This window comes from Rhea americana, unplaced genomic scaffold (genome assembly GCF_003343005.1).
Source record: "Rhea americana isolate MKP2758 unplaced genomic scaffold, rheAme1 scaffold_84, whole genome shotgun sequence".
NCBI classification, from domain to species: domain Eukaryota; kingdom Metazoa; phylum Chordata; class Aves; order Rheiformes; family Rheidae; genus Rhea; species Rhea americana.
In genome coordinates, this window is record NW_028187023.1 from 1,764,375 (window position 1) to 1,779,169 (window position 14,795).

At 40.6% G+C, this 14,795-nt stretch overlaps 2 protein-coding genes across 4 annotated transcripts in view; one reads left to right on the plus strand and one right to left on the minus strand.

Moving 5' to 3' along the window:
• The first annotated feature begins 27 nt into the window (after positions 1-27).
• On the plus strand, positions 28-6,926 carry PIGH (phosphatidylinositol glycan anchor biosynthesis class H). Of its 3 annotated transcripts, none has more exons than XM_085323372.1 (4): positions 28-1,467; positions 1,661-1,870; positions 3,886-3,933; positions 6,135-6,926. In XM_085323372.1, exons 2-4 carry the CDS (start codon positions 1,667-1,669, stop codon positions 6,234-6,236), a joined length of 354 nt encoding a protein of 117 aa, XP_085179498.1. In that variant the 5' UTR covers positions 28-1,467; positions 1,661-1,666; the 3' UTR covers positions 6,237-6,926. The 3 variants fall into 3 exon arrangements, with proteins under 3 accessions (XP_085179498.1, XP_085179496.1, XP_085179497.1); XM_085323370.1 differs by having other exon boundaries at positions 31-1,467; positions 3,850-3,933; XM_085323371.1 differs by having other exon boundaries at positions 31-545; positions 3,850-3,933.
• Positions 6,927-10,872: 3,946 nt separating this feature from the next.
• The window catches only part of PLEKHH1 (pleckstrin homology, MyTH4 and FERM domain containing H1), a 50,968-nt gene continuing 47,045 nt past the window's right edge, over positions 10,873-14,795 (minus strand). Inside the window, exons 26-29 of the mRNA XM_085323373.1 lie at positions 13,959-14,088; positions 12,545-12,631; positions 11,861-12,007; positions 10,873-11,542 (exon numbers count right to left, since the gene is read on the minus strand). Of these exons, the coding sequence (XP_085179499.1) occupies positions 11,366-11,542; positions 11,861-12,007; positions 12,545-12,631; positions 13,959-14,088 (541 nt within the window). The 3' untranslated portion in view covers positions 10,873-11,365. The remainder of the gene's footprint in view (positions 11,543-11,860; positions 12,008-12,544; positions 12,632-13,958; positions 14,089-14,795) is intronic.

Here is a 14,795-nt window from a genome sequence, read left to right on the forward strand (position 1 = left end):
GGGGCGGGACGAGCGGCCGGGGAGAGGGCGGTGGCGGCGCCGCGCGGCCCCGGCTGGCCTGGGCCTTCCGGGCGCGGCGGGTTCGCGGAGCGGCGGTGAGCGGTGCCTGGCGCGGCCCGCTGAGYTTGCTCGGAGGGGCGAGCTGCTGCTGTGAAGGGTCCCTTGAAGACGGTGGGCGCTTCCTCGGAAAGCCCACCCGGGATTTTTGTGCGAGGCGCAGAGAGCGCTGCGCTGCAGGTGTCATCTGCTCGCTCGTATSGCATAGCGGAGGGAACAAGACCTCAGGCAGCACGGGTTTCAAAAGCAGCTGAAAAATCTAGAAGTATTGGCTTGGATATCTGATCTTTGATCCATGCTCACAGAGAAGGACCATCTTCCAGACCTGGACCCATCCTGTTACCCTGAGATTAAAGCCAGGGGTTTGGCTTGACTGAAAAGGCTGATCGCTGTGGCTGTCACACTCCAGCTTCTCAGTAGTCTTTCCAAAAAGTGGAGACAGGAACTGAGGGACATGAGTCAATTGGCAACGTTTCTGATGTGAAAAGGTGGCTCACCGTCCTTTGGTTGGAAGGGGAGTTGTGGTCCAGTTTTTTTTCTTTACAAAAGCATATATCCCAGTCCCCAGTTACTGCCAACCATCTTCCCGCTTGATTTTAAGTGTGTGCGTGCAGCCTGTATGTTACTTGACTACAATCCTCCCTTTCTGCCAGGAAACCAGATCTGAATGTCTTCAGCCTCTTTGTGGATTTCAGTGCTGTAATTCTCCACTGATTTCACAGTGATGACAAACTTTGGGAGGAGTCCAGTATCCTTTCTTTTTGAAGGCAGGCATGGTTTCTTTACCTCATATAGTGATACTGTCACTGGTTGAATGGGAGTGCCATGCAGCTCTGGTCCTTTAGGAAGTGTCCTTTAGGAAGTGTCCTTTAGGAACTTTGATTCACGAGTGTGTGGCCTCTGGCTTTCTAAAACAAGCCTCAGACTGTAGGTTGAGAACACTGGGAATGTATTACCAGGTCTTCAAGTTACAGTTGCTGACTTACTGTTGCCTATAGTTTCATGAGTTGTGTATTATTTTACTTAACAGCGAGCAATCTCAAGTTGCAGCACGCAAAAGACAGTTTGTTTTCAGGCAAAATGCAGGAGAAAAGCAAGAGAAAAGAAGTTTGAACAAGTTTAGACTTACAGTTTATAAGAAAACTTAAATCTCCTAGTCTAGTGCTTTTGCTAAAAGATCTTCCTTCCACTCTTGAGACTCACCTTGAACTCTAGTAAACATTTAACAAAACTTCTCTGTTAGATTGACCTTTCCTCTACAGATATTTATATGACCTACTGTCTTCTCTGATGTTCCTCCCTGTTCTGGATTGAGTTTCTCACACTAATTTAGAAGTGGATGAAGTTCTGTTGCTCATTTCAGTTTCAGCTCCCAATTCTTTCAGATCATGCTGCAGAGACTTGTGTTTGGTAATTTGAACCTCATTACCATATATCAGCCAGCCCAGTGAACGCCCTGCATGCATAGGGACTGCACCTAATTAAAAGTGCCATTAACTGTAGCCTTAATATTGCGGTTTACTCTGCAATATTACTTTGTATAAAGCCGTGTTCAATCAAATGTAAGACTGGAGCTCTTGTCTTTGCTTGGCTTGTGTTACAGAATAGTATGGTGCTTTCTGCTGCTATATTCATCACACTGTTTGGCCTGATTGTGTATCTGCACTTCGTGAAAATTGACCAGGAATCTCTGTTAATCATCGGCTCACTCGGCATTCAGGTGACTTCATCCTATGCTTCAGGGAAGGAGAGCACAACCTTCATTGAGATGAGTCAAGTGAAGGATGTGGTTATCAATGAAGCCATCCACATGGTAACTGTATAGTCTTTCTTCATGTGTATCTGTAGGCACACTTGCATCTAGTATATTTTCATGAGAATGGTTTACCAGGGCAATTAAACATAGCAACATCCATCCATAGCTTTGCTGACCTCAGGTGCTTTGTTCCAGATTTCTCTTTATTCTACCATCTGTTTTCTTACCTTTAAAGGAAAACTTGAACAAAGAAAATATCTTCAAAAAGTCAAATCCATCCCTTAGATAATGCACTGAGCTAGTGGTCTTTAGTTCTTCCTGTTACACCATTCTTATAAATTCTGATGCCAACCTCCATGACTATTCCAGAAATGATAAGAAGATAGATGACAACGAAAGAGATTATTTTTTTCAGTCTCTGGAGTTTTTTTGCTATGCTTCTATGGGAAAGCAGACAGCATATTTGTGTCCTTTTCAGGTTAAAAATAGACAAATAAAATTATTTTCTTGCTGGGTGAAGGGTGAAAAGGTACAGTATAAATTTATATATTTGACTGTGGCCTGGGGTGACTGGGACATGGCATATACATTGTATTCAGCTGTTTCTGCTGGGGGAAGGAGGCTCAGTAACTTCCAGCAGAAAGGCTGAAGCAGATAGCTGAGAGAGATAACATTTTACAATGGCATCCATAAATCCACCAGAGCTAATCCTTCAGAGCCTGGAGTCATATTCTCGTAGCCTTATTTGGAAGAAATGTATTTTACTAAAAAAACCTCTCTAAAGTTAATTTCAGGCATCAACCAATCTGTGAGGTAAAGGCCCGTCTTGTACATTAACACATTTTGATTGCAGATAAAATTAATTGGTCTCTTTCTGATAGCAAATTTCTTCAGCTGAAAGTGAATTTTAGAATAGGCTCTATCTTGAGAACTGTTTTGCTTTCTTAGCAATATATTGCATACCACAGCTAGATAAGGAAGAGAAATGTACTGAACTTGCAGAATGGAAGATGTATTTTCACAGCCACTTTTTCTTGTTAGATCCTTATTGGATGTGGTTACTATTCTGAAATTTTTCCTCTGGCTGATATTTCACATCCAGGGAGTGTTTCCCTAACTCTCTTACCAGTATGACTGTGGTATGTAAATGGACTTCTACATCTTCAGTTTATGCAGCTSTTAAAACTGTTAAGATATTTGCCTTTTGATGCAGTATATATTGCCTCAGGTTTTGTGTACTATACATCAATAAAGCTTGTTAAAAGAAAAAGTCACTTTCAGATATGCACATCTTCCATAAAATCCATATACTGATCAACTTTCTGTGACATGCGATAGATGCCAGAAGTGATCTAGAGGTCTCCTGCAAATTGTTCAAACACAGTGATAAAGAACTGAGTTCACAGATGCAGTCACTAGTATAATTGATGTCATTGTAGATGAAAACAAATTCTTATTCATTCCACACAGTCTTCAGTGAGTTCATACATCATGTAACTTCTTAGAAGGGCGAAACAGGGAACTAGCAAAAGGGAATGAATGTCTCAAAAGAACATAAGAGAAAAGCATCGTTAGCAGTAATGTTTATATCCTGGGTTCTTTCCTGTGTATCTATCTATCTATCTATATGTATTTGTTCTTATGTTTTGTAATATCTTGCACTGCAGTGATTCAAATAGATTTTTTGCAAGAAGGATGCTTTTGGAGAAGGGATCACTTTTTCTGAAAATCACACTGCCACCCTTCCTACTGAGAAGGAAGAGTTCACAGGACAAAATATTTCTCATATCTTCAAGGCTGAACACAGACRGGAAATGGGAGAGGAAGAAACTGATTTCAAGCTTCTTTATGCATAATTTTGTGGCAAAAGTATCATCTACCCTATTTACCCCATTAAAACACTGTTGTTTCTGCTAGTTTATCTTTAGATAGTGTCAAACACTTCCTTCAGGCCAATGCATTAAAACAGATCCTCTTCCTACAGTAATTCCATGCACTCTGACAGCGTTCTCAAATTTTGTCTGTTTGTCTTGTAGCAAAAAGTTATCTATTATCTGTGCATCCTTCTCCAGGACCCTCAGGATCCTCAAGGAGTGTCTGAGGTTGTGCCACTCTTTCAGGTGAGTCTGACTGAATTGTGGAGAAATCCAAATTTTCAGTTTTTGTGTGTACCAGATGTCTTGATGTATTTTTGTTGTGTTACAAGTAGCCCAATTACAACTGTTTTTTCCCCCTGGCTGAGCCTTCAGGTTGGCTCTTACAGTGCTTTGCAGCAGGAGCGATCAGAAGTTATGGCATCGCAGACTACAGCTCTCACAGAACTAAGTGCTGAGGATGCTTTCTCATCTGTCCTACATTCAAAGAATAGGGAGCTGTGTCAATTTGAACCCAAMCAAAAGCTTGCATGAACTAAGTCTTTGGCTCACTTAGGATAATGAGAACTCATACTGCTTTCTGTTTGTAATTTCACATTCTGTGCTACCACCAGAACTACAGCACTGTGCTGTATTTGATTTTTGTCCCAGGTCTGTGAGCCAAAAGTTCTCATAAAAAACTCCTTGGCATTAGAGTGAGTTCCTCTTTCTCACCATTGACAAAGATCACACTATAAGCTATGAACAATTTGCTTAAGGCATAATAACGTGTTTGCTTTGTTACCCTCTTTCCCCTTCTTGTCTTCTGCTAACCTGTTCTGACTGTTCRTAATCCCAGTCTTTGGGATGGGATTTCTTTCTGCCTGAGCTTGATCATTGAGTGGTGGTAAGCAAGCATTGCAGGTGTACTTCACATCTTAGATTGCTGATACCATTTTCACAGCCTTCTCTGTCCTTCTAAATTCACTTGCTGATGATGAATATTAGCTTGAAGTCCGCATCCGGTTTATGACCAGATATAGTTAGTCCTCAACTAAACACTTTCAGGTACAAATTCACTGATCCATTGATACTTGCTGCTGACTCAGTCTCACAATCCCAAAGGCATTTACTAACAGTAATATAAATTAAATATTTCACACGTAATTAAGGGAGAAAAACAGATTTGTTGGAAGACTACAACCAGAGAGCTGCACTCAGGAACCTGCTTTTAATTATACACGTTCCTTTGCAGCTTCAAAGGGGCTGCCTCACATTTTTATGGATTCTTCTAGCTCAACTCTGAACAATGTTACTTCCTTCATGGAAATACCTTGATTTTGGTAGATTTGACTCTTCCAGCAAAGGATGTACAGAAAGAGCTACGTCAGTTTTAAATTCATTACCTGCCAGTAATTCTTACTTTTAAAGTGCAAGTTGGTATGTAACTTAGTTTTGAGGGAGCAGTAATTAGTAACTCTGTTGGAACTCATTCATTGGGTCTTTGTTCCTCTAAGTTATGTTAGTCTTCAAAAATACCATTTACCATGTCACTGAGCCCAGGAACGCTTCTGTGCTTCTGCACTGAATTGACCTATTGTTCTCTTAAGCAACATTTGCAAGGAGAGGGATTTGATGGACTTTATACGRCAATTTTGTTTTGGGAGCTCAAAAGTCATGGGACCGTAGGGACTGAGTGACTGAAGAGGTCAGATGTGGGGTGGGGAAACTTTCACCTCTTTGCTGACTTTAATCTGGTCCAGGTCAGAAATGATGGAAAGTCATTATACTTTGACCACTGTTCCCTGTTTGTGTGAAATGAATTGATAATCTTTCAGTTAATCTTTTGTTTTCCTCTTGTTGACAGTACTAGCAGAGGCTAGGGCCAGGAACCTAAAATCCTTGTTCTAAAGGTAGATTTTTGAGGGTGGAAGTCTGTTAGGATGGTGCATTCGTGTATGGAAATCTGCTGTTTTGTAGGTAAATAGAGGTAATATAATTTAATCATAGTGGTTGGAAGATGTGAGGTTTTTTTTTCCAAGATCTTACTGTGCACTGTGAGTAGAGAAAGGGAAGGATTTCTCATTTGGTGAGTGACTCAGGCAAACTGCAGAATGGTGCTGTGTGGTCTGACCCAAAAGCTTTACRGACTAGCATTTTTCATCACAGAGCAGGTATAGCTTGTGCAGTGGCTTTGCCTTCACCYCCAGGCTACATCAAACATCTCCTGGAGTTTGTTGGACTACTTCTCAGTGAATGTGTAAAAGAAAAATCTATTCTCTGACTTAAGGTGAGATAATAAAGCTAATCAAGTACAGATAACTTGCTCTTGCATTCCTTCTACRTGCATACTTTTGACAGTCAGCTTTGTCTGCCTGACAAATCTCACTGGGTGGGAAGTTAAAGCTTTCCAGCTCTTTTACAACTGGTGCAGAGCCTGATTCTCTGTTGCTTGATTTCAATTCTAGAGCTCCAAGCCACGTCTGGACTGCTTGATAGAAGTGTACAAAAGTTGTCAAGAAATCCTGGAGCAGAGGAAGACAGTTCCACAGTCAAGTGGAATAAAATAATACAAGACAGAAAACTTGCAGCAGGATTTGGAGACATATATAGAAAAGCAAGCAAAACTGACCGCATTTTTTTTTAATTAGATGAGTAGAATGTGGTACAGCAGTAGAAAGGTGTTAAGTCTGAAGGCCACACTCACAGAGCTGTTACAGAAAATGTCAGCTCAGGAACACAACTGACCCTTGCTAGGGGGCTGTCATGAAATCGATTGCCGTGAAGACAAGTGAGTAGAACTTTTTAAAGAATTGGACAGAAAAGGTTTCTCCAGGCCTCTCCAGGAAAGAATTAAGGGGAAATATGACAAGGAGAGATCAAAAAAAAAAAAAAAATGCATTGAATGTGTATTCTTTTAAGGATCTGAAGATTGTGATAACCACACAATGTAACCTTGGCCAGACTGCCAAAAATGTGCACTTTTTATGAATTTCTTCTTAACCTTTTCTTTGAAAAAATGGTACACCACTCTAGAAGACGAAACCTGATGGATGGACTAGGACGGTAACTTCCTCTGATTCACAGGGGGATTTCAGAAAGAAAACAATAGAAAATTAAAACATACTGTAGCATTCAATTGCATTTGCTAAAATGTCTACTATTCGTAAAAAGGGCCATATCAATGGGCCTGGGAATACGYTGGAATATGTTGTTGAAGATGGTGAAAATGACTATATGAATAAAGCTATATTGATTTATGTTCTAGAGAGTAACTTAATGTTGGAAAAAATCTTCCTTACTGATAATCTAAAAGTTWTGATAACTTCAAGTAGCATTTTCCTCTCCTCTTTTTCTGTGACATTGTAGTAATACAACTGAGGCAATTCAAAATGCCTTCAGAACAAGAGCTAAACCAGCAAGCTGGCAGGAGCCTGAAGGTTATATTTAATTTGCATACAATGCCCTATTACAGCTGTCTAACATAATCTAGAATGAAACAGTTTGTGTATCATCACGCAATACTGTAGAGATAAGGTGATTTTTGATTGTGTCATGAAGTTTTAAAGACACGGGTTATTTCATGTCACAGGAAGAAGTGTATTCTAGTTGTCAAAAAGGCAGAAGCTTTGGGATGTGCCACTTGTTTTTGTGAGATCTTGTCTAGGTTACATAATTTCTTCTTCTTTAATTTCTCACAAATGCTTTTAGTGATAGAGTTGGGGGCCTGTTCTGCTCTAATKTAGGTTGAAGGGTCTCTCTGAAATTAGTGAAGCTGCACTCTGATGCCAACTGTGTTTGTCTGCAAGTTCAGGCAGATCTGGGGAGGATGGGTGTTGGGGGTAGGGAGGTTGAGTTGGCCATTAACAACAGCCCCAGGCCCTGGGAGTGCGACTGTGTAAATAATTGTGGAGGTCCTTTGACTCAAGAACCATGTGGTGCACCAGAGTTGTGTAAGCAGTTGCTCATGGCTCAGTGGTGAGGTTCAGACAGCTTTTGTTCCTTCAAGGGGCAGAGAAATGGTGAGGGGTCTTGAGGAGACAGTAACYTAGACAAAGCATAACAGCAGGAAGATTTGCAGAGAAGAGGAGAGAATGTTTCAGAAGGAAATTATGTCTCAGCAGAGCAGAGTCCTGGGCCTGAGTGTGGTGGGAACACTGATTATACTTTGAGGTCTTGAGCATGCACATTGTGGGAATGAAGGAGTTGTTACTGTGTCACAGAAGAAAGTCCAGAAGATTGTTTTAGGCAGCTTTTGAGGGCCTGACCATCCTGTGCTCATGGAGGTGCMTATGTCATCCTAGTGATGCGCTAAAGCTGAGAATGGGAAGATCAGCAGAGAGAAACAAGGAATCGGACTAGGGCAAGTTTGCCCCAGGGATGTGCCTGGATACCAAACCTCATCTTTGTACACATCAGTTTACCTCAGGGCTGTTTTGGCCTTTAAAATAATAGTTTGTTTCACTCTGAGAATAAATGCAACTTACTCATGACAACTGCATTTTATTAAGAACAAACAAACAGAAATCTCATGTTATCACCCAGGCAGCCTTTTACATAYACACAGCAGTTAGGAAAACAAAGGCGTTTGTCATCACAGTCTATACTCTAGAAACAGTCCAGTCATTGGCAAAAYCAGTGATTAAAATAAACATTTTCTCTACCAATCATACAAAATAGGTATCTACACAGGCTTTTCTGAAGTCAGGTAGGCTATAAACAGGAGGTATATGTGCATCCATCAAAGTAGGTTGGTCCCTGAAATACTCAAGTATTGGTGAATATCTTTAAGAAATAAAGAGGTGGAAAGAATTCATATGCCACGCTCATGAATTTAAAGTGCCATTATGTCAGAAAATAATAAGCTTCATCACAGCCCCTGCTCATTCAACATGTCTTCTTCCTGTTTGGCCCTGACACAAGTATCTAAGAACATTAGTGTTAGTGCTGTAAGGTAAGTACAGCCTCCAAACAGTCAACTGGAGACTTATCTGTCATGAGCATCCTCAGTGCAGATGGCAGCTTACTCTGAAGCAGCTCTGTGACTGCAGGGTTACAAGAGGCAGACTGCCAAGTACCCCTTCAGGTTCCAGAGGAATTGTTTGCTGCAGGTGACTGTATGAGGAGGAATAATGTTCTCTTTATTCAAATTTATCACATAGCTGTCCTAAGGTCACCAAGAGAGAGAGTGTATGTATGTGCATGAGAAAGCAATGCATACTACTGCCCACGATATTGTGATACTTAGTCGTCCGACGGTATACAGGAAAAAAAAAGACTAAAACAATGCCTTCTCAAAATGATTTTTTTTTTTTTGGCTCAGAAATCACCTGCCCTTTGCAATTGCTTGAAGGAATAGTCCTTAAATTCATGACGAGTRGAATGTATGTGCAAACTAGGTCTCTATATATTCTTTCCTGATTTATGGCATCTATGTTGTTTTCTATAACCCACCATCATTTTGGTTTTTTTTGGGGGGGAATGTTATAAAGAAACTAGCAAGGGATTGTTTAGAATTATACAAAATGCTTGTGTCTGTCCCATGCTCTTCTCTCTTAATTTATGGCTATGCACCCACTGTAACCTTAAACAGAAACTTTTTGAATGATCAGCAGTGATTGGATATTTCAGGGTTGGTGGCAGGTACTAGGAAGTAAACACACTGGTATGGTTAGTTTGTTCATTTCTGAATGGCTGTAGTTTGCTATTGCTGAATTCTTTTTAATGGTTGGATTCACACTGTTTTAATTTGGGAAAGTTGCCCATGAATGCACAARTATTTTGAAGCTCCACATAGGAAGAATAATTACCCTTTTCTAAAGTACTTAGATTTTTTTTTTAAGGCTTATGAAAATAGTAAAACTCAAGCCAGGTAAGATGTAGATGTTCAAAAAGAACGGCTATTTTCTTTTTATTTGTTTAAAATGCTTTAGACTTCCTTCAGAGAGACAAAGTCCCCTTGAAACTGTTATATATATATAAAACATTACTTAGATGAAGGACAGTACTTRGATATATATTTTCTGACTACCTCCTCCTTGTTTTGGTAGCATGAAGGAAGCAGGAGTTTGAAAGGAACAACTTCTGTGAAGCCAGAATGGCAGAGCTGATTCGTTTTTTTCGGGGGGGGGGATCTGTGCTAGTTGCTGAAAGACAAGAAATACAAAATTTGCTTGCCTTGCCTTCCTTTGTCTGAGAGCATGTGCAGTTTCAAACACATCCCGAAACATAACAGTGATTAACAGAAAGAGTCTCTGAAAGTGCTTGTCTGATGCTGGGCACGTGACACATTCAGCCCTGCAGCAGAGATCTAGTCTTCATCCATAACACAGAATAGCGTCGACTCCTGTAATACATCGGTCCCGCAGGAGCTAGGGCATCATCTGACACTGTTCCAGTCCCAGTTGCCCAGAATCCTCAACATACAAAAAAGCCACTTTTCCACCTTTAGTTAATTAAGGTTGAAATTATTTACAAGTACCACTAAACTCTTGTTTCAAACTCCCTGTTTCAGGTATAAAAACAATCCCTGACCCACACCAGGCTTCTTCTTGTCAGTTTAGTTCCTCTTCTCTCAGGACAGTCTGTTCTTCCTTTCTTTCATGTCTGGAGCAGGGACTAGGAAGGTTTCTGTGTCTTTGAATTTGAGGGAGGAGTCATAGCTCTAAGGAAATTTAAAATTGTAGTCTTGGTTGTGCTGAGCTGTTGTATAAATATACACAATTATTGTAGGTGTCTGTAAAAAGACTGTCTTTATTTTGGGAGTGCCAGCAGTGAATCTATACACTGCTGAAAACGTTAATACGATGGTTGTTCACAACCAGAGTCTAAATTTGAAGTTATGCCTAGACTATCTAATCAAACTATGCCATGTTAATYTTTACGCTGTGGTAATTGCCTTTTTCAGTATGTATCTAGTTTGTGATCCAGTGATATGCAGCTCCTCACACAGCCATTATTGTCTTGATGCATCCTTGCACAGAGTTCATGCTACATACCACAGTATATCCACTACCACCTGTTTTTAATTTTTGCAGGACTATGTATTCAGCTTGCTGCAGTCAAGTATAAGCCTATATATAAATAAATATATATATATATATATATACAAATATATATATATATATATAAAAGCCCTGCAGAGTTTTCAGTTTAATTCAGGTAAAGAACAGGCAAGTTAGTGATTGATGCAAATAGAAAATTCTTAGAAATAATGAGAATAACTGAAAGGGGCTGTGATGAGGAAGAGGCCACTGTGAGTTTCAGACCTAGACTGAGGTTCCAGACATAGGGGGTGCGCAGTGGTCTAAAGGCAGGTGCAAAGCTGTGAAATGGAGGGATCAAAGAAAACATATGTGCTTGAAAGAAAAGCAGTAAGATGAGGAGATGGAAGAAAAACAGGTAGAAGAAAAGAGATGTAGGGGATGTAATGTGGCTGGAGCACTGTGCAGGGAAGTCAGCTGAGCCGTGGTGTTTTGGATGGAGTGTGGCATGGAAAGGAAACTCCTGCGGAGTTCCAAAATCAAGTGTTTGAAAAGAAAGGACACTGCCTTTACCCACACTAAGGAACTTCATGTATTATTATGGAGAAAGAGTTAGAGCCTGTATTAAAACAAGATAGGTAACCAGCAAAATCACAGCAGTCTAATTCAGTACAAAGCAGTGCAAAAAAAGAAAMAAAGTCAGTTGGAAAGAGCCCTCAGAGCAGGGTGGGACCCTTAGTGCTTCGGGGCATGGAAGGGAAAAAGCACTGACTTTCAGTCTCCCACAGCTTGTTAGCAGGTGGTGTGCTTTGTGAGTGTTGTGTAGCGGATGGGAGCGAGGTTGTTGAACGGTAGTTAATATAGCTGGCAATAAGAAGTGTTGCTTCAACAATCTAGGGAAAAAAAGAAAATGATTAACTGTAGTCTAACTGTAAGTCAGTTAGAGGAGAAAGTGCCCTTGAGGAGAAAGTCACCACTTGGCTGCAAAACTTTTGCAGACAACCATGTCTCACATGAAGTTTTTAAACTTAAGGCCTGTCTTTCAGACAGGTAGAGTAAGTTACTCAGTTAAAGGTTGCACCTTACAAGGGATTTCTTGAATATGTATTCAAGAATATACAAGTGCAGCAGTCAGAAGTACCATTTGCCAGCGCTTATACAAAATGCCCAGCTGTGATACTGCTAGATGGAAAGAAACTGTTTGTAATTACCTTTGGAACTGCCATTGTGAAAAGGAGTTTTTCAGTGCTGTGTTTTCCAGAACTCCTTTCTTTCATCTGACTGACTACAATCATGAAGTCATCTCGACAGCCTCCAAAGGTCAGCACAGAAGAGTATGAATAAGAGAGCTTCAAGTGCTGCAGACAAAGAGTTGGAAACAGTTATACTTCTATACAATATCCACATCAAAATTATGTATTTGCTATTTACTACAAGAACACCAGATCTGCAACAGTAATAGCCACTCCTGCCGCTGTGAAGCRCTTGACTGTATAGTTAGCAGCTGGCAGAGAAATCTCAAGTGAGAAGTGCATTTCTAAGATTTTCCCATCTTGCTCAAGGCCTCATTACTTCAGAGCAGCAGCCCAAACTCTGTTGTATCTCTGATGGAGGTAACAAAGTCCATCTATCACTGACATTCTACAAGATGTCTGAGCTTGTTTGCTGCCCATCAAGTTAGCTGTCTCATGAAACCTTGCCTTTCAGCACAGCTGAAATTTTCCTGTGTTTATGCAGTGTTCAAACACAGCCCTCACTTCCTTCATCTCTGACCTCTACAGATTAACTTCTGGCTCCATCTGAAGTTAAAGGCAAACTTCTACTGACTTTGAGAGGACTCAGAGAAATGTGTTTTTGTGGGAGATACGTTCTTTTTCTTAAACACCGTTCCTCACCATACTGTTATAATCCAGTATGCTGATACCATCTTCATTCACAGCTATCCAGACTGGACAATCTTCCAAGGAAGAAGGCAAAACAGGCTGAGGAAATAAAAATATAAATACATTAATTTAGACATTTCTTGAATGCCACAGAGAAGAGGCTTCTGATATAATTCTTGGGTTTTAAGGATAAAGTGGAGATGAGAGAGAACCTAAAGGTTCACCGGTTTGGCCTAATTTGATTGTTAAGAAGAGGGCACCTTTCAAAATATAGAATGACTTCAAAAAAATAAATAGATTTATACAGAGATGCAACAAATATTTCTGAGATTAGTTAAACTGCATCGGTGTCATTAAAACTGAAGGTAATGCTGGGAGAAAGCAGCAGAATGGCAATCCTGCTCTGTTCTGGTTCTAGTTCTTGTACTTCACTCAGGCAGTCAAGCCTGTCGGTTTTGATAGTACCCATGCATCATACACCTCATCAGTGCAATTTTCTGTCTTGTAGATTTTGGCAAATGTGCATCAGTCATCTATTAAAGATGTGTTGTGTTGCTGTGGCTAATGACATGAATCTCTCCTGGCAATCTGCTGTTAAGTGCCTAATGCCATAGCTTTTGCTGTTTAACTACTGAAAAGCTACAAAATATGTTAATCATAAGAAATATCAGTGTTATTTCAACTCTGGATGAAACTGTTCTGTATTCTGATTCTTCAGTGTCAGTGACCTCAAATACCAGTAACCTCTTCTGCTTTTACTGCTGATAGCCACAAAGTTCAGGGGAAATCACTGTGCTGCCAAGACTTTTTGAAAACTTCTTGTATATTTACTCAAGACATCCCTTTTATCCTTAGGCTTTATTCCATAACTATAACAGGCTGGCAGCTTACCCCATCTGTGCCTCAAATTTTCTGTTTGTGCATCAGGACAGCAGCAGCACTTGCCTCTCTCATATAGCAGGGAAAAGAGCCAGTTCTGTGCCAAGCAGAGAACAGGACTGAAAAACACATTCTCCTTTTAGCTAACATTAGCTGCAGGGCACGACTCTTCCCTTTTCCTCCCAGTGCTATATCAGTATTTTTAAAGCTATCATTGCAGCCTTGGTGACCAGGAAATACCTGCCTGTAAAAGCTCTGGAAAGGTGTAGTAGGGAGAAGTAGTATCTTGTATTATGATGAACCGATGCAGCCAAGGAAGAAGTTTCAGCGTTTATAACAGAACATTAGCAGCCCCTAGTGTCTACAACATATTCCTCTTCTTTCTAAACCAGTGTGGTAACCAAACAGAGCTGGTCCAGAGCAGTATTGTTCAGTTTTTCCCCTTCCTGAAGTAGGAGCATTTTCAACCTGCACTACCAGAAATCACAGATGTAGCTCTGCTGSGAGAGTCTACTCTCAAGAAAGGAAAAAAGTGTGTTCTAGTTACCTTAGCAGCAAATATTTTGGTTCCAAAGAGAGGCCATTTCCGGGCCACCGTCAAATAAATTCGAACACATTCTGGTGGAGAGCATCCCTGCAGCATCATCCACTTTGTCGCCAACCTGTCGGCCACTTGCCTTTCAGAATCCAAGACACAAGACGGCAACACTTACTAATGACTTTCAAGGTAAGTAAAATTATATCAGATCATAAATGTACCTTTAATTCCAAAGGGCTGTTCTACACAGCRCTATGGACAGGGCTGGTAGCACTGTGAATTAGGAAGGCTGTACAACCTGCATTTATTTTAGTTATTTTAGCAGTTTCTATACATCCACAAATATTTTACTATTACTTACACTGTAATGCCCAGGAATCCCAGTCATATACCAGTTGCTTAATGGTGTATACATCAAACAGCTGTAACTGCATTCTAACAGCTGTTGCAGAAAAATCCTGCACAGCTTGTCTTCAGATTGAGTTACACTCTCACCTTCACCTTAACAAGTCTGTAGAGTGACCTATGTGGAGCAGCAATATTAACCCTCTCTTGATTTAGCTTGCTAGGGATACTTTGCTTGGGAGTTACTCTGCCACATGCACATGGAAGCCGTTTGCTTCCCAGAGGGAACTGTGTCAGTTCTACCACTGCATCCCTGAATAACTTGGGACCTGGAAGATTACCTTTCTCTCTGGGTAAAACAGTCGAGATCCATGGCAGTGTCTGAATTCTGTTCATGAGCAATTCAGGTCTGTGTATAGTACGCAAGAATTTCAAAGTCAGAACATCAGAAAGCCCTGCTAAAATATGTCTTATCAGAATTACTGCAYGGCCTGTAGCAGC